Source organism: Aythya ferina (assembly GCF_964211825.1).
Source record: "Aythya ferina genome assembly, chromosome: Z".
Classification (NCBI taxonomy): domain Eukaryota; kingdom Metazoa; phylum Chordata; class Aves; order Anseriformes; family Anatidae; genus Aythya; species Aythya ferina.
The window spans coordinates 73,714,022-73,739,058 of NC_140299.1; the positions used below are offsets into that span (position 1 = coordinate 73,714,022).

Here is a 25,037-nt window from a genome sequence, read left to right on the forward strand (position 1 = left end):
CAGCAGGCTGAAGCCATTGAAGGCTCAGCTGCCCTGCTTGTGGTTTTAGCCCATGCTGGTTTGCTCCTTCCTCACTTCCATGACAGCCAGAATGTATCCAGATGGTGTAATATTTTAATTTTACGTTAAACAACATGTGGAGCAGGAATGACTTTCTGAAGTAAGAAATGCTTAGCTAGGGAAATGGGAAAACCTTGCCTCCACTGTCCAACACTTGGGAGACCTGGATTGCATTAGCTGCCTTCACTCCCGGAGCCTGAGCATCCTTGAACACACCGCACATTAAGTGTGCAACTACAGAAAAAGCCAAAAAAACGTTCCTCAGCAAGCTACAGCATTAAAGGCAGGTTGTCTTCACCCACCAGCCACCACTGCTGGTAGGGGAGCATGGCGAGGCTGCTGGAGGGAGGGAGAGTCAGTCTCCTGCAGCTGAGGTCATGCCATTGTTATAGCCCTTAATCCCCAGCAGCGAGGGCTGGGTGAGATCATATTGCAAAGATTACTTCAGGGTATTATTAGAAATTGTATGTAATGTAAGTGACGGGGAGACAAAGATCAGGAGCAGCCGAGGAGGACAGGTGTCTGCACTGTTGAAGAGGAGGTGGATGTACACAGAACAAAGGGAAGAGCTTTCCAACACAAGACTCTTCCCTGGAGCTGGACGCTTCGTAACAGTAGTGGTCAGAAGAGAAGCAGAAGGATTGTCCCTTGCTATCACAAACGCAGCCTGTGTCAAAAGCCAGGAGCAATCAAGAATTATGAGATGAGACATCACTTTCCCTTAAAAACAGGAAAGTTCTAATTCTAATCAAATTGCATCTTAACTTATGTGAAGTTTTTACCATGTTCTTCTCCGCCATTCCACTTTATCTTGTTTTGCCCACTAATTGTTTTTATAAAAGTTCTGCACAGCTTGTTTTTCAGTTTTTGTTCTAGCTAACTAGCTTTCAAACCAAAATTTCATGGGAGAGAAGAAATGTTGCAGTGAGTAAGTAAACAAGACAAAAACACATAGAAACATAACAAGGGAAGTCTGTTCATGAAAAAAACAGGAGATTTCTACAGACTCTGGGATAATTAAATTCTTACTCATGAAGCATTTCAGCTGAAAACTGGTGTTGCCTAGCCAATTTCAGCAGAGAGGTATAAAGCTGTCAGTAGAAAGCAGATAAGATAATTGGAAAGCCACCAAGACTGTGCAAAATGTGTTCAAGAGCCCCCTGGGGTCTCAGCTGTTCAGAAGGACGTACTAGATGCCTGAGTTACCAAACGGGGCATGGAGCTAGGCTTTGGGATGATGAGTTATGGGGACAGGAAACTGGAGGGACACCATCCCAGGGATCTTGTGAAAAAAGACACATTTAAATCCATGGTAAAATCGCTGGGAAAAAAATCATTAAAGGGAAAAGAAAATGGATGTATCTGCAGAATGGCTCATGGGTTTGAGGGATGGTGCCAGAGTGGTCCATTAGGATTTAGGCATATTTGCCAAGGCCTTGCCTGCTAGCTAAATGTCTTATGTGAGTGCAGAGAGCATGATGAGTTATACCACTCAGAAGTGCCCAGGGAGAGCAGATCTCCATTCACAAATCCGGTTATGGTCCTGCAGGCCCACTTGTGAGCAGGGGGGGGAAATGAAGCCAGCCCCGTACCCAGTCCTTACTGATAGGTCGTGTGGAGCACTGTGCAAAGTCTTTCCCTGATAAATGGGCCGTGCATGTGTGGCTGCGATATAAATACTGTCACACATCTTGAAAATAGGCAGGGAGACCGTGCGCTAAAGGGCACAATGACAAAGAGCAGCGCAGCGAGGCAGTGGGGAGGAGCCTGCCAACAAAAAGCAAGTTTCAGCACTTGTCTGCAGGGTTATTTGTGGGTATTTGCACACACACTTCTTTCTCAGGATATATGTCCTGGCTGTGCTGGCTACGCAGCGCTGAGCAGCACAGGCTCCCAATGGAGAACCCAACCCGCTGTCAACCTTCACGCCCGGGGTTTTCCTCTGTGCCTTTGTTTTGGAGCTATGGAAGGAGGAGTGATCAGAAAGGCCCTGATTGTGAAGACAACATGCTGTTGACTGTCCTAAAAAGCCCCTGCATAACTGGAAAAATAATTTCCAGTAGACTACATCTGGCCCATGTCCAGCTGGGGTAGCGCTGCCATGTTCTGCAGACAGAACAATTGTTTCAGTCGAGGCACCAGAATTGGGGCCTCTCTCCTAGCAAACCCCGATCTGAATAATCTGTTTCAGGATTATGGTTTCAGGAAAAGAAAGCATCACCCCACAAGGTTTACAAGGGGTTTACTCCGGTGCTGAAAAGCAAGACCTATGGGGAGAGCTTGGAGAAAGTAGAGCTTAGGGAAATGGTTTAGTGGGGACTGTTAGCGTTAGGTCAGAGGTTGGACTCGATGATCTTGAGGTCTCTTCCAACCTAGAAAATTCTGTGATTCTGTGATTCGGTGAAAGCTGGCTTATTCCAGGCTGAGAAGCTGGGGAAGGCTTCATAAAATCTTGCTGTGAGCGAGGAAGCTCTTCTCCGTGGCCACGGGGGAGGACAGGGTGCGATGAGGGAGGGCTGCCCGGTGGGTTGCACGGCCCCTGTGCCTGGGACGTGCCGCACAGGCACCTGTCAGCAGGGGATTAGCTGCAGCACGGGATGCTCTGCTCCCTGCCAGCCCCGTTTGGCTGCACATTGCTCTGGCTGTGCGAGGACACATGTGCCAGCAGGGAGGTTGGTGTGGTTCAGCAGGTGCAGTTACGCTGGCAGTGTCTCCAGCACAGTCTTTTTCTGTCCCATCATTGCGGTGGTGGGAAGTGCTGAGTGATTAGTGTCCTACCTTGGCCACATCAGCCACGCGTTTCTGTGCCCATATTTAGTTAAAATTCCAAACCAGCAATGACTTTCTGATAGCAGCAGTGAGTGCACACTGGCCTAGCAAGATTTAACTGATAACAATGTGTTAATTACTTAGATCAGTCATGTCATTCAAAGGGATATTCCTTTTCAACACCTGCCACCGAAAGCCTGATATAACCCAGACCCCTGAAAGCCACTCTGAACCCCACCGATGAGCACAAGGAGAGCTGTGTCAGGTCCAAGGGGTGCATACAGAGGGCAGAGGAAAGGAAAAGCTCATACAAGCCCAGGGACCCCATTTCCCCTCAGTGCTACTGCAAAGCCAGGTAAATTCTTGCTATTTCCAGCCTCCTGTGCATCCATCCCCACAAAACAAAAGTGAAAGGGGAACATTTCTTGTTTCTTTACCTGCACACGGGCTTGGGGGCTGGCCCAGCTCCCGAGGGCTTGCACTCCTGGAAGATGTAGTTGCACAGCAGGGACTCGGCGGCCGGTCTGCAGAAGGCACTCACCATTTTCAGCTCAGTCCAGGCAGTGTGCACGAGCAGCTCTTGGGTCTCCTCAGGGTCAGCGTAGGAGGAGTTGAAGAAAACCAGGGCGTTGCTCGCCAGGATGGCGCTGCACACCTCGCCTCTGTAGGTGCTGCAGTAGCCTGCATCGCCCTTGTACAGCTTGCTGTCGGGAACAAGAGCAGACACACGGGTTAACCTGCAGCCTCACACAGCTGCAGCTTACACCTAGGTAGCCAGGTGTAAGACTAAAGGCCAGGAGAAGTGGGTGTGTGGATACAGGAGCTGAGAAGAGCTAGCACCACTCAGAGCACAGCAGGCTTGGCTCCTTCTGGGGCCGATCTTTTATCCCTCCTGTGCTTTCTGCATGCAGCCTGGTGTGGCTGTCATCCCCCCTCCACCAGAGAGGGGTCAGCTCCCAGCACAGGGTCAAAGGATGCTCCCCAGCCCAGGGAAACTGGGGCACACCTGGGAAAACTGCCCCAAAGCGTGCGGGAGGAGCTGGGGGTGCAGCTGTCCCCATTGCTCAGCCCGCCCGCATAACTGGGGTCAGGGAGTTCAGTTCTCAACATGCCAACCATTTGGAGCAGCCAGCAGAGCTATTTGTATCCCTGCCTTTTACTGCTCTGCCCAAATAATCCCCCATTGTCAATGCCCTGGGGGGTTCTCACTGTTTTTCTTAGGAAAGCTGGACTTACATGGACAAGGGAGTTCAGAGGATGCTTAAATCTCTGCTGTTGATGCAGCACTCAGCAGGTGACACTCCCTGACCCCAGTTTAGCTGCACTGCTTTAGGTTCAATTGATTTTTTTTTAATTCCTTTTCTCAGCTGTTTTTGGCACCGGGCCGCTTCCCCACTGGGCCCACACTGCCCATGGTGCCCAGCATCCTGCACAGCACCCATTGTGCTTCCTGTGCAAGGTGCATCCTCGCCATGCCCCGAGAGCCAGAAGAGGGCACAGGCACACGTGGGAGAGCTGTGCTGCTGGTTTTGGGGAGCTGCAGCAGCAGCCTGGCAGGATGCCGACGTTACCAGCACAACCAGTGCTGGCGTCGTGTGTTTCCTTGTTTTTTTTTTACTATCTGCAGAGTGACACGGGTGGGAGAAGCAGCACTGAGATGTTTCTCACGAGGCCCGGCCACAGAGAGGGGATTTTGTGTAGCAGCTGTCGAGAACAACTGCAAGAGAGGAGCATCAGGAGCACTGCACCCACGCCCCTCACATGGACACGGGTGATGGCGCGACGCCGAGGTCTGCAGTCAGCGCCAGAGCCACAAAATCCCTTGCAAACACCCTGCAAGGATCTCACACGCCGCTCTGAAGGAGGCAAGCTTTCACAGGCAGCCCGTGCCAGCAGCACAGCAGAGCCGTTTGCTCAGATTTCCTTAAGCCTTGCTCTTTGCTCTGAGCACCGCCAGATTCAGGCAAGCCCTCGCGTTTTCCCTCCAGGCTGATCTGCCTGTGCCACATGCAGAAATATGCTAGGGCTCCAGAAATAGAAAGCCAGCCTAATCGTTCAGCACTCCAGAAAATATCTGGCAAAAGTGCACCTCTGATCACGGAGAAGTATCTTTACCCATCCACAACTTTGCTTCGAAGAAATACCTAAACCCCTCTTGCCCTAATATTGTGATCACTGTACCAAAGCAGATTTATTGGCTCTGTGCAGACAGGAGCTTAGCTTGCTCCTGTGAATTTGTGAGGTTGATGAAGCCTGACTGTGGACAGAACTCACCCCAGAGTGTTCTGCACACTGCCGTATTTTAAGCAATCTACTGATGTGTGATCCACAGCTGGCGTGGCCCTGAGGCATCCTGATCTTAAGGGCCTGGGCTCTGTGCATGCTGTATAAAGAGCTCAGTATTGCCTTCAGGTGAGCCTCATGCCTGGCAACCAGAAACCCACTCCCTTTATTTGAGCAAAATATTCACCAAATAGCCTTGTTTCAACATCATTCCTCTCCCCGGCCCACAGAAACCCCCTAGGGATCCACACAAACCATCCTTACCTCCACTCTGCCAGGGGGGCACCGGATCCAGCAATGGTGACGAGCCAGGAGAAAGAAGAAATGGCAAAATCATCAGTGACATCTCATTGCACCCTCTGCGGTAACTAAGATTTCCATGGCAGGAAATCTGTCTGAGAGCTGTAAGCTGTCTGGAAAGGGCGCAGCTCACATGTTTTGCATCTTCTTGTAGGGAAGAAGAGAAAGGCAGTGGGGAGAGGAGGTGAGGAGGTGCCCCACTGACTGCAGACCTTGCTGAGGCAGGTTTCTGCACCCTTATCCTGTACCTTCACCTTATACCTTAGGCTCTGCATGCCTGGGAGGCCTTGTTCTGTCTTTAATTGGGCTCCCATGCGGGGCTGGGTGGCCGGGGCTTCTCCCCCTGCTCATCCTTTTCCCCATCAGGAGATGTCCCAGCAGCAGAGGTTACCTGGGCACGGCAGCTGTGTGGGGACAGCGGGAGGGATGCAACCCCCCCTGAGGAGCTAAGGACCTCTTGGGAAAGCTATTTTCACCTTGCTGTTAGGCGACACCGACGCTGGGCCGCAGCCATGGCTTCCTCCCCATGGATGGGCTTACCGAGCGCCTCTGGGACACGGCGTACGGGGCGGCACCGAGCACTCAGGAAGTGACAGCTGTGCCAGTCTCCCGGGGTGTAAGAATATATGAGGAAATAGCCCGGTGGGGGAGGCACTGGTACTCAAATTTAGCCCCCCCTGCGAGCCATTAGCTCACCAAGCCGTACCCTCTGCCTCCACCTCCCGCCCCTTCTGCTTGCCCCCAGCAGGAGAGCCTAGGGCAATGGAAAAGTTGTGGAGGACCCCCACCCTCCCAGCACACCTGAAATGCTGACGGTTGCGGCGGCTTTCGCAGCACCGAAGGTTTTGCTGTGCTTGTTGGTGGCGAGGCAAGTGAACAGCCCAGGTCGGGTGACGTACACCTGCAGCCGGGAGTCAACCACTCTGTCCTTGACGCTCTCCACTATAGACCCTGCGGAAACCTAAGAGAGTAAAAAGCCCCCCTGCGGTGGTGTTTCCCTCAAAGGCAGACAAGCAAACCAAGCGAACACCCAAGGGACCCACCACCAAGAACGGAGGTTGACTGAAGAAGATGCAGCCAGCAGATGGAAGTGGCAGAGAGCTGAACCAGAAGGCACCATTTTGCTGCCTTCATAGCTTTCGCAGACAAAAGCAAATGTTGACGACCTCACCTAGTCCACGCTTCAACAATGCTTTTGCAATTAATTTTCAGTTCCGAAGGTCTCAGATTTTTGTGGCTACTTACTGCAGGATCTCTGCTAGCAGATTGTTTGCCTACTCATGCCTTAGCAAGGAAGGACACAACATGGCTTTGTGGCTGGGTCTACGGATGGAGAGAAGAAAATAGTCTTGAAGACATTAATTCTGGATTAACGCAACCACGGCCACACCTCCAGAGCAGTGGTGTGCCAAGCAAATGATCTGGCTCCCACACTCCAGCAGATACCCAACAGATTTTCTGATCTCACACCTGGAAATGTGGAACGGGCTGCAGATGTGGTGACATTGGCCAGCTCTTTTCCTACATGAATGAGCTTGGAGCCTGCTGACTTTGGCTAGACAGACTTGGTATTATCCTCAAGTCCTTCGTGCTCATTTGGCACAAATTAAATCAGAGGACAGGGCACACAAAGACTCTGCCTTGCAAATACAGTAGCACCAAGCAGCATTGCCTGCTCTATTCTTCACACCAGTAGGAAGCAGCAGGAATAACTGAAAGGAGATGTGGTCATCCATGGATGCTGCTGGTGCAATTTGGCCCTAAGGACACCTGAGATTTTCATCACTGGATCCATCCTAGCAAAGCACTCTACTGACACATCTAGCTGAGAGACGAGACAGATTAACCTGACCTTCCTGGAAGCTAGTAGAAATTATTTCAATGGTATTTGTATCTGCTTCCAAAGGCATTTAGTGGTGATAATTGAAAAGTAAGAAAGGATGTAGCAGTGTTGTGTCATGTCTTTAGGAAGCACATTGGTTTGTCTCCAAAAATACACATATTAATAAAGTAATGCATTTGTTCTGCCTCAATCAAGCTTTACTCAAAGATGTGGGGTGAGGGAACATGCATGGGAAGAAATCCCTTAATCAACAGACCAACATCATTATTGTAAATATGGCATCATAGATGGGTGGTATGCTGGTCACCGTGCAAATGTGGGGACTATGTATATTTTTTGGCATTACATTATGCCAATTATGTCAAGTCAATTCAGGTGGGTGAGAACTCAGGATATTTTTTCACAAGATTTTTTTTTTTTCCAAATCGTAGTATTGCTCAGATTTATTTTTACATTTTTTTCTCCCCAGAACCTCGCCAGCACTGAGCAGTGCCTGGTGTGGTCTGAAATGATTCCTCCCCCTTCATCCAATATGCTTTTCTTCTACAGACCCCACCAGAACCCCAGGAAAACAAGCTGTCCCAAAACACATGTCCTCAATGCATTCAGGCCCTTTTAGAGAAAGGGTAGAAGACCTTCACCAGCTTTCCAGAAAGAGACCACTGAATTCTTCAACTTTCTTGTTCTCTTGGCAACTGTGAAGACTACAAACAGAAGCATGTCCTTTGGCATAGTCGTTGGCAGCTAAAAAGGGTCTCAAGGACATGTGTAGTCAATCCAGAGGACTGTGGCAGTGGAGAGTAAGGATATCTGGAGGATGGATGCAGGGGAAGGGACCTGCCTGCAAGTCTGAGCACAGAATATAATACAGAATATTATCTAGCTATATTACAATAGCTAAAATACAGAAAATGACCCCTAATAAGAGTGGAAGATACAATAAGGTTTAGTGGAGATGAAGAAGGTGAGAGAGTCTGCATAGTAAACCAGGCTCCTTAATAACATGTCTTCATACATGGAGAGATGGGACAGGATGGAGGTACCCTCCCGAGGGAAAGAACTTCCATGAGAGGATTCATTGGTCCTGTTGGACAAGCAAGCCACCAGGAATGGCCATGGCCAGCCGGTGGCCAGAAGGATCCAGGGCTGTGGGGAGAGCAGTGAGAAAGAGCGGAGGTAAATCACTGGTTGGCACACAGCTGCCTCTGCAGCAGTGTGCCTCAGGGCCACACAGCTTTAAAAACGCTGTTGGAGGAACGTGGAGAATATAAAGCACGACCACCAAAATCATGTGAGGACTAGAGGAAATTCATGGCAAAGAGGGGCTTGGAAGGAGTCCAGTGTCCTCCTGCTGGAGAGCTGCTGTGAGGGTGGTGGGCAGCTGCACTCCTGGGGGGGCAATACCAGGTGCCAAGTGGCCTACACATGGACATTGAAGCCAGGCAAATTCAAAGCAGGCACCCACATTAAATGGTCAGGGTAATTAATCCACAGATCAGTTCCCTGTAAGAAGCAGTGGGCACATACAGGCCAAAGGCAGTATGCTCAAGAGAAGTTATCTCTACTTCACTGCCTTGGTTTATGTGATTTTGTCAAATAAGGCATTTTGTTATGCTATTGTTAGCACGTTAGGAGAAAGGCCAGGAAAGGTGGCTGCAGAAAAATTTAATCCCACTATGAAGTTCCCTGGGATACCCATCCCAAGAGGAGCTTGCAAGCATCTCAAGCATCCTTCATCTCTGGCTTTCCAGATCACAGCGAATCAACCTGTGCAACATTTGGGTACGAGGGAGAGCATTTCGCAGGCGAGAATACTGCAGAGAGCAGACAAGGCAGCCTTGGCATGATCACACAGCAAGTGTTGAGAAAGGCAGGAGCAGAAACAAGGGCCAAAAAAAAGGAGGACTTACAGCTTTCCCGTTTTCCAGCCAAGTGACGGTGGGGACCGGAGCGCCTGCCGCCGTGCACCGCAGCATCACCACGGAGCCAAAGGTGACATTTTGGGATTCGGGAGCCTTCAGTATTCTGGCAAAAACTGCGGGAGAAGACAAAGGCACCAAGTTGAACGGCTGAGGGTGTTCTGATGTGGGGGTGTTTCATCCCCAGCAGGCCTTGAAGTAGGCCAAATCCCTGCGAATAAAAGCGGAGCAGAGCACAGGCTTCCCAGCAAGCGACAGTCTTGGGAGGGGGATGAGGAAGAGAAAGAAAGAGGGCAATGTGGCTGTATTCCACACGTTACAGACAAAACTTTACCTCTGGAAATCTATACACAGCCCCATTGTGCAGAAACCAAGGGGAAAGCTGAATATGAGGTGAGTTACGATTCGAAACCACCCAGGGAACCACCAGGGTGGCCACTTAATGTGAAGGCTGGGGGTCAGACACGCTCCTCCATATGGTCGTGGCAAGTAGGACTGACGGTGGATACCCACAAACCCTGGCATTTTCCATGCCATGAGTGCCTGTCCTGGGGGGAGAGCATCCATCATATGGGGGCACAACCTGCAAAGGCTTTGGGAAGCTGAGACTGCAGGGAGGAATAAGGTTTTTAAAGTCACTTTGCACCTCCACTGCTTCTTTTATGGCAATATGGTTACTGGAGAGTCTGAAGACAAGGCTTTCCCCTCCCCAGAAAAGAAAATTATTATTTTTTAATTACTTTTATTTTTCTGAGACAAGACCTTAAGTGTTTTTGCTGCAAATGTGTTTTAATCCAGAAACACAGCTCTTATGGCCTCCACAAGCTGTATTTCAGATGCACTATTTGGACCACATAGAGGAAAGCAGAGAAGAGAGGCATTTCCCATGTGGAACATCTGAGTTTTGACCCAAAATTTTTCATAGAGATGCCTGAAAGTCTGTATAGACTGAGCAGGCTGAATAGCTCTGTGCCATTTCTTACTCCAGTTTCTCATGCTTAGTGAGTAATGATCTCTCCCTACCTTCTGGGAAGCACAGCAATGACTAAAAATCTCCATCAGAGATTTTAGTAAGGGAGGTTCTCCTGGAGTTCTGAGGCAAGCATTATATTCTGTTTGCCACTTCTGCGACCTGTATGGCTCCTTTCACCAAAATACCTGGCCACATCACACTCTTTTGTGTCTCTGTTTGCCCAATCTACAAAGCAGAGCAGTAAGGGGACAAGTAAGGGTCCCCTGGCAGACTGAAAGTCTGTCCCTGCCTTTGGGATGTCTTCTATCAACAGCAGGGAAGGCTTCTTCTGCAAAATGTCAGATGGGATGAAAAAAGCATTCACTTTCTACACACTCCTTCCATCCTGCCTCGGCCTGTGCAAAGCTGAGCTCTGTGTTAACAGAGCTCCTAAAGCCAGCTTCTTTTAGTGGATGGGCAACACCAGGAATACATGTCAGCCTAGAAACTTTGCCTCTGTGGAAGCACAGCCATTCAGTGGGCAGGGCTGTTTTGGGAAGACTGAATTCAGCATCGGTGAAGTGAAAGGGCAGGAGGACACGTGTTGATCTCAGCTCCCTGATTCCCCCTGCACACTGCCCCACAGGTGCCACTTACCTGGTACATGGCCAGGAACTCCTCTGAAGAATAACAAGTGAAATGAAGCCTTTTCCCAAGGTTTCGCTCCAGGCCATTAGCACCAGATGGTTGTGAATTCCACCCCGAGCACTGTGGGCCAAGCTCATAATTACTTTTATACTTCATTTGGAGAAACACTAAACTTTTGGCCAGTCCTCTGGCAGCGGCTACGTGCACATGGCTCCTGCTGAAGCCAGCACATCAAATCCCAAAGCCAGAATATGGCCCTGCGTGCTCTTCTCATGCTGCTGTTACACACACAGCATGTCACCAGCACCCTGCCTGCTCTGATCCTGCTGCTCTGATCCAGCCTTGTTAATGCCAAAGTTACCAGCACTCCATTAGCCATTATCTGATGCTGGCATGCGTGCTATCCCCTGTACCTGCTGCTCTCCCAAAATCTGCATGGAGTTGTCAGACAGTAAAAAAAATAGGCACCTTTCAACAGACATGGAAGGTTTATGGATGGGGAGCAAAGCCACAGCAAGATCAAGTGTGGTCCCCATCAGGGGGGGATGGCAAAAATGTGGATCCTGCTCCTCTGGTTCCCAGGCACGCACTGAGGACAGTACTTGTCTCAGCAGCCAAGGCACTGTTGGCTTGAGCATAGGGGAGGCAAAGCATGACACCATTACAACCTAAAGGAACAAATATGGGGGGAAAAAATCGCAACAGAAGATATATATTAATGTGTTTCTAGTGTCAGCTTCATCTATGCTAAGGCACATCAAGCAGACTTGTTGTTAAAGATGTGTTTTCCCCCTGGATGGGTTTTCTCCCCCAGGCCACTCTTGGGCACCTCGATGGCTTGGAAAGGGCCTCTGGCCCTTTGCCTCTGTTGTGGTACGTACAAGAACCAGAGGTGTCTTGCCCAGCACGGGGAGGATGGCTTTTGGGCTGACTGACTGCAGGCAGGCTGACAGAGGAACAGGCTGATCTCCACGGCTTGGAAGGCTGGAAGCTCCCTCAGCACTGTTGTGTGCATTTCTGTAGTTACAACAATTTATAAATTCCATAATTTAGCACTTAACGTATTTATATTTACTTGCTTTTTTAAAGTGTTTTACTTAAGGTTTAGATATTTAACAGAAGTACTATAAAAAAGAAAATTACATTTTATTCATGAGAGATTCCCCAGGGCAAGGGCTGTGCTCCTCAGGTCCTGACAGCCTTTCCAGCACCACTGACAGGCACACGCAGGGAAACGTTTTCTAAAGGTCTCTGTCTTTGGGAAGCCACCAAGAAAAAAACAAAAGCCTTGAGCATTTTCCTCCTTCCCTCTGCGTCCACTGCTTTGCGCTGACAACCAGGGGATGTGGTGGGACCCTTGACCATATTTTGCAGCCCCATCACAGGTGCCATGGGAAAAACAGGGTGGGCTGAGTGTGAGCAGCCCGTGTCACACTCCACCAGGAGCAGAGCACGGCCACCAGAACAAGCTCGAGGTCCATCGTGGCATCTGCACCAGTGACAAAATCTGTCCTGTAGATAAATGGAGGAAGTCAGGCAAAGGAGAGGAAGAAGTGGGGACCCTGGTGGTGCCAGGCTAAGCAACCTAAGGAGGCATAGGCGGATGAAAGGCAGGAAGAGGAAGGAACAGGGGATGGCAATAAATGCTTGCAAAATTCACATTATTTGCTGGGCTCGGGGCACCATTTTGTTCTCACTGTGCCTCAGAGTGAAAATCCCCAGCAATCAGATGACTTCTTACACCTCGGCTACAAGCCTGCCTTGTTCGGATCCTCCTGAATGTGGGTTTCGCCCGGACCTTCGCCCACTGAGCAGCATCACCACAAGGTTAACAGCATCCATGTGGAGACTCCCAGGGTCTGGGCATGGGATTTACACAAGGGTATGCCAAAACAGGGGTGGGAAGGACAGGAGGAGAGTGCTCCATTTATTTACTTACTTATTTTAGCAGAAAGTGAAACAGAGCGCCTCACTCAGAGGAGCTGGAAATGAAACACGGCCAGCTAAAAGCCCAGCCAGCACGCTCAGTTTCACTCCCAAGCCCCCTAATAAATGTCCTTTCTTTTACAGCCCTGCTAAATGATGTGCTGCATGCTATGGGGCTTGCTAGGAGGTATCTGTACCCTGGCCAGCTGCTCTCGTTTCTGAGAATTAGGTAACAGCATCCAGTCCAAACAGTAGGGCTTTAACCCAGTCACGAAATTTTTGGTGCTATAAAAAGATGAAAGCAGGGTCCCCCCGCTTTGGGCAGCTAACTCTTTCCAGGTGACTTCGCCCTCCCTCTGCCTTTGGCAGAGCTGTCTTTCATTTCCAGGGGATTTCAGCCCCATCCAGCAGTCCTGGCAGATGCCGCCGCCTGCCTGGGTCAGGCCTGTTTTCCCATTAAAGCAGGCTGGATCGGGCCACTGGCACCCCAGCAGCAGCACGGGTGGGCTGAGGCCTGGCAGACGCCTTTGGGAAAGGGCCCAGCCATGCCCACAGCCCCCAGCCCACAGAAACCCTCACCCCCAGGCCCAACGTGGGAGGACACCCGCCGTGGGTGGGTTTTGCAGGCCCTGATGCTGGCTGTGATGCACCAGGCCCCGCCAAGCACAGGGGCTGGAGGTGGTGGTGCTTTCCTCATGCCTCCGCCGGTGTTGGTTGAGCCTTGGCTTCCAGGAGAACACAATCAGTATTTGCCAACCTACGTGAATTAACCCAGCCTGTAAATACGGGCATGAATTCACTCCTTGGGAGCGGTGGTTACGGAAGCCACATGCTGAAAAGTCTTGCCAGCTGTGCTGCACGATGCCCCGGGTTAAGGCAGCTCCCATGAGCTAAAAGCGTTCTCCTCTGGTCCATGCTGCTGGGAGAACTGGTGTGGTATACATCACCTTGGGAACTTCCCTCACACTAATCCTTTGTCCTCCGCACTGTTCACATGTAAACACCTGGTAACTAGTCTGTAAGCACTTTTTCGTTTCTGTTTGCCAATGTTCCTGTAGTTGTTTCATACCTGGAGCATGACAGATTGAAACAGCTCCTTCCCTGCAGAGGGGCTCTCCAGGCTGGAACTTTGCTTGCTAATCTGCATGAAATCGTCTGTGCTTGCCACCCATGTGCTCTGCAGGACCGTAGGCTTGTGCCAACATGCTTGGAGCCTGTGCCAGTAAGAAAGCCAGTTGTCTAAATCTCCATCCAGATTCCTTCCTTTCATATCCATTCACTCCTCCTGACAAACCTAAGCCAGACAGCTAAGGAGCAGGACTAAGCAGAGGGGCTACGGTTTCCTTCCCGCTCTCGAGAGATAAGGGGATGTCTGAAAATATGTTTATAAATACACAGAAAGCCGCAGCATTTGTATTTTCTGACATTTCAAATTAGTCCCTGCAAAATCCCAACAATTCCTGAGATACCAGGCCTGAAAACCCACTGAACGTTGCATTCATTGATGAACTCTGTGTGCTGCAGCCTGTGGCACATCAGGCACCGGGCTGAACAAGCCAGGCACAGTCTTGCTAGCTGACACGGTGGGGCTGGATCCCGGCTCAGAGAACAAACAAATTTTTCAGCAGGCACCAGCAGCGGCTCCAGAGGCGGGCTCCACGCACGGCTCACCACACACCTCTGTACAGGAACAGCTCATGGTGTACCTTGGCTGCTGCTCACAGCCTGCTGCCACCCTCCCACCCCCGACCGAAGCTGAGAGGTTGATGATTAAACCCCAAGATAACTGTGAGGTCAGTTTCGCTTTGATCTCTGAGAAATTCTCATCAAACCCTGCAAAGTTTATCTTGTTGCAAGCCTACCAAGTAATTACAAAGAGGAACAAATCACCACAGGCAAAGCTGATATGAGACACTTCCACTTATCTCTATCAAATTTCTTACCTTTTTCTATTTAATCCTCATCCAAATATGCTTATTGCCAGAGAACCATGTGCATAGAAATTATCCAAGGGGAAAAAAGAAAAAAAAAAAAAAAAAAGAACGAATGCTGTATGAAATGCATACAACCCCTATATTATTTCTAAAGCAACAGCACTATTAAGCATTGGCCCTACACAAGAGCCTGCATAGAGCCATAAGCAAGCAGTGCTTCATCAGCCCGCCCCATTTGTACTGCTGCCCTTCAGCTGGTTATCATGCCAATCTGGGACAGGAACACCAATGCATTTGAAATTTCAACACTTTCTACAAAATCTTGAAATCTCCAAGCTGTTCTGGCTCCTGATGTGTGATTTGGGAGGTTTGGGGCTTGCAGTAGCTCTAGGACCTCGTGCAACACAGGCCAGGCAGCACAGCAATGTACAGACGTGCAACCTTGGGCCTGAGGCTGTACAACAACCCCATGAGGTGGACGGCCAGGACAATTTGAGATGTGCATGGCAGGGAGGTGGAGGAAACCACCACATCTCCATCCTGAAGCATATGCCTTCAGACTCTCAGCTCTGGTATCTAATATCAAAGCAAGTTTTTCTTAGCAAGGCAATAGCTTTCCAAGGTAACCTTATTCTAGGGTGAGCGCCAAGATTTATGGATAGTGGGACAATTTGCATCAGCAGAAGGACTCACTGAATGTTAAATGCACTGGCCGGCACAGGAACTTCTCATCTCTGAAAGACTTTGCATCGCATGTGGATGTCTCTGGAATCCTAGAAGCAGACCATGCAAATATGCAAAGCTATAATAACGAGGAGTAAAATGTAAATAGATAGCTTATATCCTGTGTAACTATATAAAACCTGTTCTGTACAAGTGTTCTTTTCTATATACAGAGCAAACACCAGATTCAAGGACAAGCGGGGATAATGTGTTCAAATTACTTCCCAAGGAAATGAATGAGGAAATTCTTTTCATGTCAGTACTCGTCTTATAGATGTGTTTGGTTTCTCTGAAGGAAAGACCCTTCCAGATCTCTCCATGATCTGGCTTTCCACCATATCGAGACACACCACGCGCCATTTAACTCTGCCGTTACCCGCTGCCACCTGCAAGACCAGAACAGAAGTTGCTGGTCTCCTGAATCAGACAGCAGCTCTTCTGTCCACCCATTTGTGTTGGACACCAGTCCAGAGAGGGAAAGAGGTGCTTGCCTTTCCGCAACAACTAGTGGGATCACCTCGGGCAGTTCCATGGCAAAACAAAAAAGTCTTCCTGCAGCAGGCAATGACAGGCACTGCTGGGATACCCAAAGCTGAGATAAGCCCTGCAGCGTCCTGACATCTGGTCTCCACCGGCGGGTAACAGCAGTGCCATAAATTTAATTGCATGCCATGTGAAAAGTACTTCCTTTTGTCTGTCTTAAAGTGCTGCTCATGCTGGCTGCTAGGATGCTTCTTGTTTGCGGGTAGCAGCAAATGGCCTGTTCCCTGCTCACCTCATCCGTGGTGTTTATGATCCTAGCACTCTCCCTCTCACATCTGTTTGGGTTTCAATGCTGAAAACTCTAATGGATCCTCCAAATACAGAGATCTATCCTTGTTCCTTATCTTTGAGTCTGAGATGTCCTTTCCAGAAGGAACTGCATTCAGTCTGGGGGATGTGCAGGGACCATTTCTGCACAGCAGTACAACAGCCAGCACACTGTTTCATACCCTAGGCACCCTAAAAATAAAACTAGAACACTCTAGAATTGGCTAGGACCAAAATCTAGTGCTGCACTATCTGGAAGAGTCAGTTATAGTGGGAAAAAAAAAGTTAGTGCGTTCATCTCCCACAAGGCTCCCTGAATGAGAAAGGTGGGAGAGGTCCTTGGGAGACAGGGGGCAACAGCCTTGAGTAAAAGGGATACTGGCCCACAGGCACGTTATCAGAAGTAGATATTTAACTAGATCCTACAAAATTTCCATACTGCCTGGAAAACCTTCCTTTCTGTATCTTCAGCTGTGTTTTGTTATCTCATTTTGAAAAGACAGTCACTTCAGGACAATCGTCTCTGTTTGCTCTGCCCCCCTTTACCTGGCAGCTGTGGATATTCTCTGTCCTTGACTCTCCTTGTTGTGCAGGAAGCGTGTGCTTCCCAGCTATCCAACACAGCCTGCAGAATAGAGGGATTTTTTTTTTTTAATTTTTTTCATTAAAACACAATTCATGCCATTATATGAGAAACTGATGTATCTTTAAAGTGTCCTTCAGAGGTCTGCTGTTAGGAGAGAGAGGTTTTTGCAGAAGGAAACAGCCCATTAAAGAAGGATTGCTGGTACATTACTTGTTAAAACCAAATGCTCCTAGGAAGCCTGCCTTGCATCTCCTCCACTGAGGAGGCCACTGACAGTCACTGGGAGGCACTGGAAGGTACTGGGAGGCAGGTGGGAGACACCTTGAGCCCGCACCACACCAGAGTAGGAGCACGCTGAATAGCTCGTGCTTGCGTGTTCCTTTCCAGAAGGTCTGTGGCTGTTTTCTTTCTCCTGTGGCTTGCCCCGTTACCCTGTAATTAGGGCTATGGTCGTATCTGCAGCATCTGAGAACCTCAGGATGACGACGGTGACTGCAGCAGGCAGGAGGAGGTTTAATGGGATATTCTGGGCTTTCAGTTACACCCACGCTACCCCGCTGAGGCCAGACAATTACTCTGGTGCAATTAGAGGCCAGCTGGGTTCTGTTTTCTTTCCCTGCAGTGCTCCCTCCCCCCAGACCCTTCGCAGTGCTAACAATGACCTGCAGTATTCCCCATTTACTGCCACGGGACCCTGCCTGCTCCTTCTCCCTATCAGTATCAGAGCTTCCCTGGGGAAACTGAGCCCAGTGTTGAAGTACAAAATGTCAGCTCTGCACTGTCAGTCTGCTTCTTGGCAATGGGTCGACTTCCACCTCACCTGAAATGTCCCAGCCGGCTGCTGAGGTCATATCTTGGTACCTCCCTTTTCTGTCTCCTCTGACCCAAGCGCAGAAGTGTCGACACAAAAGTGTAGAAAGCTTTCTGGACAGCACATCCAGAGTCAGTTCTCATCTAAAATCAAACCCATCTCCAGACTGTGGTCCCTCTGAATTGAGGGGTCCTTTAGACTAAATGCACATTTTCATTCCTGTGACGTGAAATACGATGTAACTTTTTCATCTGCTGATTTACAGGTGATGCAAATTTGTCCCAAGGCTACAGAAGAGATGCACAAAACAGCTAAAGGAATCTAGTGTGCTACACTTACTGAGGGCAGCCTGTTAAATACATAGCCAAGGAACTGCTTTCTGCTGGCACATACACTGCTGTCCCCTCACTGTGCCCAATAATTAAACAATTAAAAAAAAAAATCTAGACTGAGTCTACACATGCTCTAGTAGATCCTTCCCTTTGAAGGGATGATTCTCCAAGGAAGACCTTCCTATTTTTAAGGCTCAGCTCTCACAAGTGGCTTATAAGGGAACATTTTTGTGGCCTGTGGCAGAGTATTATTTTAGTAGCTAGTAATAAGCAATAAGCTGCGGGCAGGAAAAGACTTCTATCTACCAGAGCTAGAACACAAAAACAAATATCTAAGTCAGGGTAGCCTGAGGAGCATCGCTTCTGCTCTTGATTCATTTCATTTTGTGTAGGAACATTTCAAAAGAGGGATGAAGGAGACTGCCTGGATAAAGGATCGGTAGCCCTCAATCAACGCCAACTGGAAGCTGTAAAGATTAGATCCAAAAATATCATGAAGTCTCTGTAGGATACAGTTAGTTTCCTGACAAGCACACTGGATATTCTTGCACTTGTTCTAGCTATTTTTTTGTTGTTTCTTTCTTCCTTTCTCTCTTGATAGATTTAAGGTTGTTGATTTCTAGACTTGCCTTTGTGCAGTGATGACTTCAAAAACTAAACCTCATCACACAGTATACTCCAAAACTCCAAAAATCCATGACTCTCTGGTGCCACAGGCTGGAGATCAACATCAACTTCACGCAAATCACAAGATGGAGGTGCATCTAACTCAGTATACAACCACCAGAGCCACCCATGTGATCTTTCCTTTTACATGACAGTCCATGAATTTATGACCTTTTTCCTTTCTATTCAGGGTATCAAACTGAAAAGGCATCACTGAGCAAACTGGGAATAATGGAGGTTTCAGTAGCTGGGTACAACACCTAGAGAGGCACTACAGGAAGGTAAGGAAGGTTTGCTCACCTTCAGGAGAAGAAAAACCTTAAAACATTTTTTCTTTTTCTTTTTTTTTTTCAGAAATTATGTACACACACACACACACACACACAAAAAAAAAAAAAAAAAAAAACACTATGCCAGGCTAAAAAACTAACTGAACCAATATCACCTTCCTACAAGACCTGAGTTCCACATGCATGCTGCTGTAGGAATGGATGGACACCTCTCCACAGAGCACTCAACCTTGAATTCAGTCAGTATATAATCCACCACAAGCCTTTGCACATTTTAAAGTCAGTGACACCATTCGTTTCCAGAAGATGCTCTTTCCACAGTTGGTGCTGTAGGAATAAATTAGCCTGTTACAGAAGCATCTGGTTTATATTTTTACACCTTTTCTAAAAACAGCTGTTCCTTCTAAACTGCACATAATTCATGGTCAACTTTTCAATTTTGTTTTGAAACTTTTGCTTTTAAGAATGGAGACCATGCAGGAGAGAAGTCCTCTCTACCTATTCGTGAAGTGACACTTTGCTTCTCCCAAGGAGAACAGTAAGCATTCTTCCAAACAGAGCAAAAAACTGCCAGAACACAGAGCCAGATCAACAGGCCTGTAACTCATCACAAAATGTATAGTTTCCCTGCTGTTCTGCCATACAGGCTTCTTAATTGATGCAGGAATTATATATACTTTGAATAATGGTTATAAGCACCACAGCTGAAAAAGACTGCAAGACAGTAAAGCAAAACCATTTGGAGGAATTTATTCCATGTGTTAATAAAATAAAAAATAAAAATAAAAATAAAAATAAAAGTGAAAAAATGCAGCTTCCCTCTCTGTTTGACAAGTGTGCCCAAATGGAAATAATCTCATGCCTCTCACTGGTCAAGAGCTTGTAGCTTTAAATTTATCCTTTCAGTGACATGCAATTTATCCACAATGGGTATGGAGAATATCATTGTTACACATGGCAAGCCATGTGGACTGCAGAGGGTGTGCAGTTTTAGGCAGTAAGCCCAGAAGCTGAACCTGATGAGCCCTCACATAGCTTTTGTTGGACTGGTCCTATTTATGGCCTGGATCAATGTCACAGCAAATACCAATGAAAACTGAAAATTCCTCCTGCTCTGCAGCGTGTGTTACAGCTGTGCAGTACATGAAGGGAAAAACCATGGACGTCTCACTAATGTTGCCTACCATGCAGACCCCACAGATGTCAAATGCTCCAACAAGGGCCAAGAAATACATTCTTGGCACAGCCTAAGACTGCACCCTGCCTTTAGCTTTCATTGACATCAGTGGGAATTTCTGCACTTGAGGACAACTCTCAACGTTGCTGAAGGCAATAGCTGTTCTCCTATTTATTTCCACAGCAGAGATCATTTGGTAAAGCTGGATAAAACCCCTTAGCTATTTCAGCCAACATCTTGTCAATAAGGTTCATCCTCTGAATATGTGAAGGAACTGCGAGTCACATAAGCAAGTGAAAACTTCTGTTCTACCACAGCCCTGAATCCTGAATTCATCCAGCAACCTTTCGGCCACAGAATCATTTTATTCATTGGTACAGCAATCAACAGGAAATTTGTATAAATATTGACCTGTCCTTTGGCAAGCTACTACTTCATTTATATACTGCAGTATATAAATGCTCTTCTACTCCAGGGTTAGCAGAAGTGCTCGTTATCAAAACAGATAATGCAGCGATTAAACTGCTAGTTAGAAAAATGATTAAGTTAGAAAATGAATACAAAACTGCTGGCCAGAAATGCTGTCTCCAGGAAATTAAAAACACATTTCTTGGCAAGCGGCCGAGATGATAATATCACTCCTCTATCTCAGTGGACATGTTACCTCTTGTAGCCACCACCAAATGTACGTGAGCAACAGGAATTCATCCTCACATGCCAATTTTAACAGGGGCAGCAAACAGGCCATTGTTCATTTCTTTTGCTTTGCAGAGTGCTGTGGAGAAGGCTTCCATGGTCCCCTCCTCCCCTGCCCACTCACTGCTGTCAGCAGCCACCTCTGTTGTCCTCATGTTTCTGCCCCTAATGGATTTTGCCTTTTAAGGAGAGAAAACATTTCACCATCACTTGTCCAAATGCACATGGGTTTGCCCTGAACTTGGAGCAAAAGGGGGGGAAAAGAAAAAAGAAAAAAAAAAAAAGTCTGAATGGACAGGCTTTTTCAACCCTTTCAATTAAAATCCTGACCCAGTTCTGGGTATGAAGGCTCATTAAATGATGAGAGTTCACTGGTTCATCACATGAATGTAGGGGCCCGAAGCCCACTCCAGGAGAGGGAGCAGGCTGCTGGGATCAGGAAGAGTGCAGAGGACCCTCGCCTCCCTCCCAGTCCCTGGCTGACATCAGAAGCAACCAAAAGATCAGTTCCCCTAAGAAAACCCTTCACTGCCTTCCATTTTGTGACCAGAGCCACACCAGAAATTTCCCCTAAAACCATTGCTCAAGTTATTTACACTTCGCTTTGAAAATAACAAAGCTTTCAAAGTATTTCCACTTTGCTTTAAAAGTAATAAATAGAGGCCAGTACTGCAAAGGTTGAGGAAAAACCTCATGGAGAGAAGAACAATCTGGGAAATCAAAACAGTAGCATTTTTCATGCTGTTTTGCCCTGGGCTGCAGAAACCAGCCAAGAAGCAGGACTGCAAGGCACCTCACCAGTGCAAACACGGGGGCCAAGGCTGTCATCAGCTGTTTGAGCTGGTGGACCCAGCGCAGAGGGTCTCATATATGCGAGACTCGCTGCTGTTTCTGGGCACTGCTTCACCAAGTCGTTTAAAAGCATGTCAGAGTGTACCTGTGATCACAGAGGGTGCCTTGCCAAAGCTGGATGCCTCCACACTTTGAACTAATTGCAGGACTAGAGCTGAACTCATTAAAATGGAAGCTCACAACAGAAAATTAGAAACTTCTTTCAGAAATCAGGGCCCGCCTGATCTTGATTTAGCTAGGTGTAAATATTTGTGCAGTTCTTTGAATGGGCATTTGCTTCAGGATTAAATATTCATAGTTAACAAGCCATGTAAGTCATTTTATTTTAATATTAAGCCACACTATGCAGGGTGGTAACTCCAGTGAGTGGTAACAGCAAGTTTTAAGGAAAAATGTTGTAGCGCTATTACAGAGAAGCAGAAAACAGCGTGTTTTCCTAAGTTTTATGAAAACAGGGCCCTAATGAATGCTCAGAGAAGGCCAACTGAACTGTGATTTTCCTGCATTGAGTTGTTTTAATTTATTATTGACATGGATCTATTTTAACATGCTGATGCTAAGGGGGTATAAAGGAAGGAATACTAAAAATAATGATAACCTGGGTGAGCCAGCCTATAAAAGAGGTGTGCAAGGGGTTGAGCATGTGTGTGTGCACACGCATGCATACACGGTTATGTGAGTAGGTCTGTATTTTAAATATTCATGAGAGTTGATCCAAAATACCGTGAGGGGAAGAGATCTGTGTACACAGTAAGCTGTAGTCAGGATTATTACCTTTGGATTTTGGGAGCCAAAAAAGTAAAACAAACATGCATCAGTCTAGTTTGGGTGGTAGCCTGAAACAAGGTGTATTATATGGGTGCCCTACCAGAAAAACCAAGGCGAGCCCAGAGAACAGCATTGCTTTGTGAACACAACACATGGAGGGAACATGAAGGGATAGGTTGTACGGGAGCACTGAGATGCCATTGATTAATTAAGAACTAATCTTTTTCCTTTTAAAAAGAGCACACACAGACTCTCCTTTGCAAGTAGGATATTTGGGGGATTAATTTACCTTTCCTTGAATTAACATTCGTCTGTATAATTCTGGAGACAGGGACAAAACAAGGTATCAACCTTCACAGGCCATATTTCGGTGCAGTTCCAGCCCACTTTAAGATTTCCTTACCCAGTCTAGCAGATCCAAGCAATAAAGCCCTAGTGCCTGTGGCTCTTCTGCATGGAACTGGGGGGCCTACCAGCATGGCAATGAGCAATTTCCTTAGTCATTTCTTGATTAGTTTTCGGCCACTCCCTCAGCAGTGGAGCCAAATCAGAACCTAGGTCCAAGGCTGTACTGAGCCACACCTGAGTACCGTCTGCCTGCCTCATCACTCTGAGCTGGGAAGAAACACAGTCCTGAATCTAGATTAGGAACAGCTACCTTCCTGTATTTAGCTATTTAAGGAATTTCGAACATACTTGAAGTTTGTACATGTAAATATTAGAAAAAGAAAGGAAAATGAATGCATTCTTTAGGAAAACAGCAAGTCTACAGTAATTTGTAGACAGATCTAATACACCTGACCCTCCTTCCAGAAGAATGTCAATGGTCCTTTTAGAAACGGGATTGTGCCCTGAATAACCTCTGATAGTCTCGGGCCAAATGTAACTGTAACAATCTTTTGAAGCTTGTTAGGTAAACAGACCTTCTCTTCACTTTTTGCATTATTTCATTCTGAATATGAAACAAAAAAGAGTTCATCTACTGACTTGGTCATTCCTCTTCCCACTCTGAAAAACTTTGCTTAACCCAACTTCTCTTTCAGGATCCAGGAACCATGAATGCTTCATTGCCTACATTTGGTTGCCCCTGCCATCCATTGGTCTCAGCACTATGAAACTGGCTATGATTTATACCAGAGAGCAAACATCTTCCGTAAACAAAATAAGGATACTGAGCACATAAAGACCAGAAACTGAAAAATCAATCTGGTGTTCAGTTTAGCGGGCAGAAAATGTGTAAGTCCTCAAAAAGAACAGCTCTGTTTAGGTGAAGAATCAACCAATTCAGATGGAAAATCAGAGGGAAATGGAAGGGACACACACATAAAGCTGCACCGTTTGGAGCTGCAGCTGGCTCCAACCAGGTTCCTTGCAGCCAGTTTCCAGAGCCATCAGCTTCCTACTAGTTCAATCCACAAGCCATAGTGTATAACCCATGACAGTTCTGGTGAGACCTTCCAAACAAGAAACAAGCTGCCCTCTTGGAAAGCTTCAGTCCAAAGGGAAAATCAGTAGACAGATTTTGGAGTCCCTACTCAGACAAATTTCCCACCAGAGCCACAGCAGCCATAGCCAATGACTCTTTCGCCATCCACCAGCAATGGACAAACTTCCTGTTTCTCACTGTAATTTCCTTTCCTTTCCCTTCTTCTGCCTCTTGAGTCACCCTAGGGTGATTTTGTCCACGTCAAGCTGGTACTTCAGCTTCATACAAGTTAATTGTGTATGCTTGCAAGGTCAGTGCAAAGAGCTGGATCCCGGTGCAAGCTCTACTCACCTTCCACGACCACTGTCGCAGGTTTCGAATAGGCTGTGCCGAGGCTGTTTTTGGCTACACACCGATACTGCCCCGCATCTTCTCTCTGAACATTGTGGATCCTTAAATTCCCCGAGTCCAGAACAGCAATGCGAGCATTCTCCTGGCAGAGGAAGAAGGGACCGAGGTGAGGGCTTTACGTACATCCCGTCCACAAACAGCACCAAATGTCCACTTGCAAAGGTTGGGCTTGCGTGCATAAAAATGATTTGTGCTGCCCTGCAACTGAAGAATTTGGGGACAGCTCTTCCCGCTCAGCACTGTTACAATATACTGGCCCATGCTTATTTTTGCAGACCAGTAAATTACAGCTTTCATAGGGCCCTCAATCTTAGCCAAGCTGCTCCCTAGATCTTATTTATGAAAATACTCACAAATGTATTTTGCAGCATTTGGCCATGCTTAGTAGTAATAAAAGTAATGTAAAATATAGAAGCTGAAAATATTTTGTTTATAGACAGAAGTATGGTGAATGCTGGCATTTATGAGATGAGCCAAGTATTTTCCAAATGCTTTCTTCCCAGCAAGTAGAATTTGGAAAAGCTGCAAGTTATGATAATATTTTATCACAGTACCTTTAGCAAATAGCCAGCAATACTGAAATTTCATTCTCTATTCACCTTTACAACGGTTTCTCCTTTGATCCATGAAACAGAAGGTTTTGGATTTCCCATTGTTGTGCATGGAAGAACAGCCTTTAACCCTTCTATGATTTCCACATTCAGAGGTGGCCGGGTTATTTTCGGTCCTAAAATTTGAAAAGGCAAAAATTAAACTTGAACTGAAGGTAAGAGATACAAGAATAGGTCAAATTCAGAAATGTCAACAAAATCTCTTATTGCTTTCTCTGTATATTGCTGTAGCTAAAGGATAGAC

At 47.3% G+C, this 25,037-nt stretch overlaps 1 protein-coding gene across 1 annotated transcript in view; it reads right to left on the reverse strand.

Annotated features, from left to right (window-relative positions):
• The window catches only part of MUSK (muscle associated receptor tyrosine kinase), a 48,789-nt gene that overhangs the window by 15,155 nt on the left and 8,597 nt on the right, over positions 1–25,037 (reverse strand). Inside the window, exons 4-8 of the mRNA XM_084503936.1 lie at positions 24,782–24,909; positions 24,123–24,264; positions 9,166–9,290; positions 6,195–6,373; positions 3,267–3,533 (exon numbers count right to left, since the gene is read on the reverse strand). Of these exons, the coding sequence (XP_084360062.1) occupies positions 3,267–3,533; positions 6,195–6,373; positions 9,166–9,290; positions 24,123–24,264; positions 24,782–24,909 (841 nt within the window). The remainder of the gene's footprint in view (positions 1–3,266; positions 3,534–6,194; positions 6,374–9,165; positions 9,291–24,122; positions 24,265–24,781; positions 24,910–25,037) is intronic.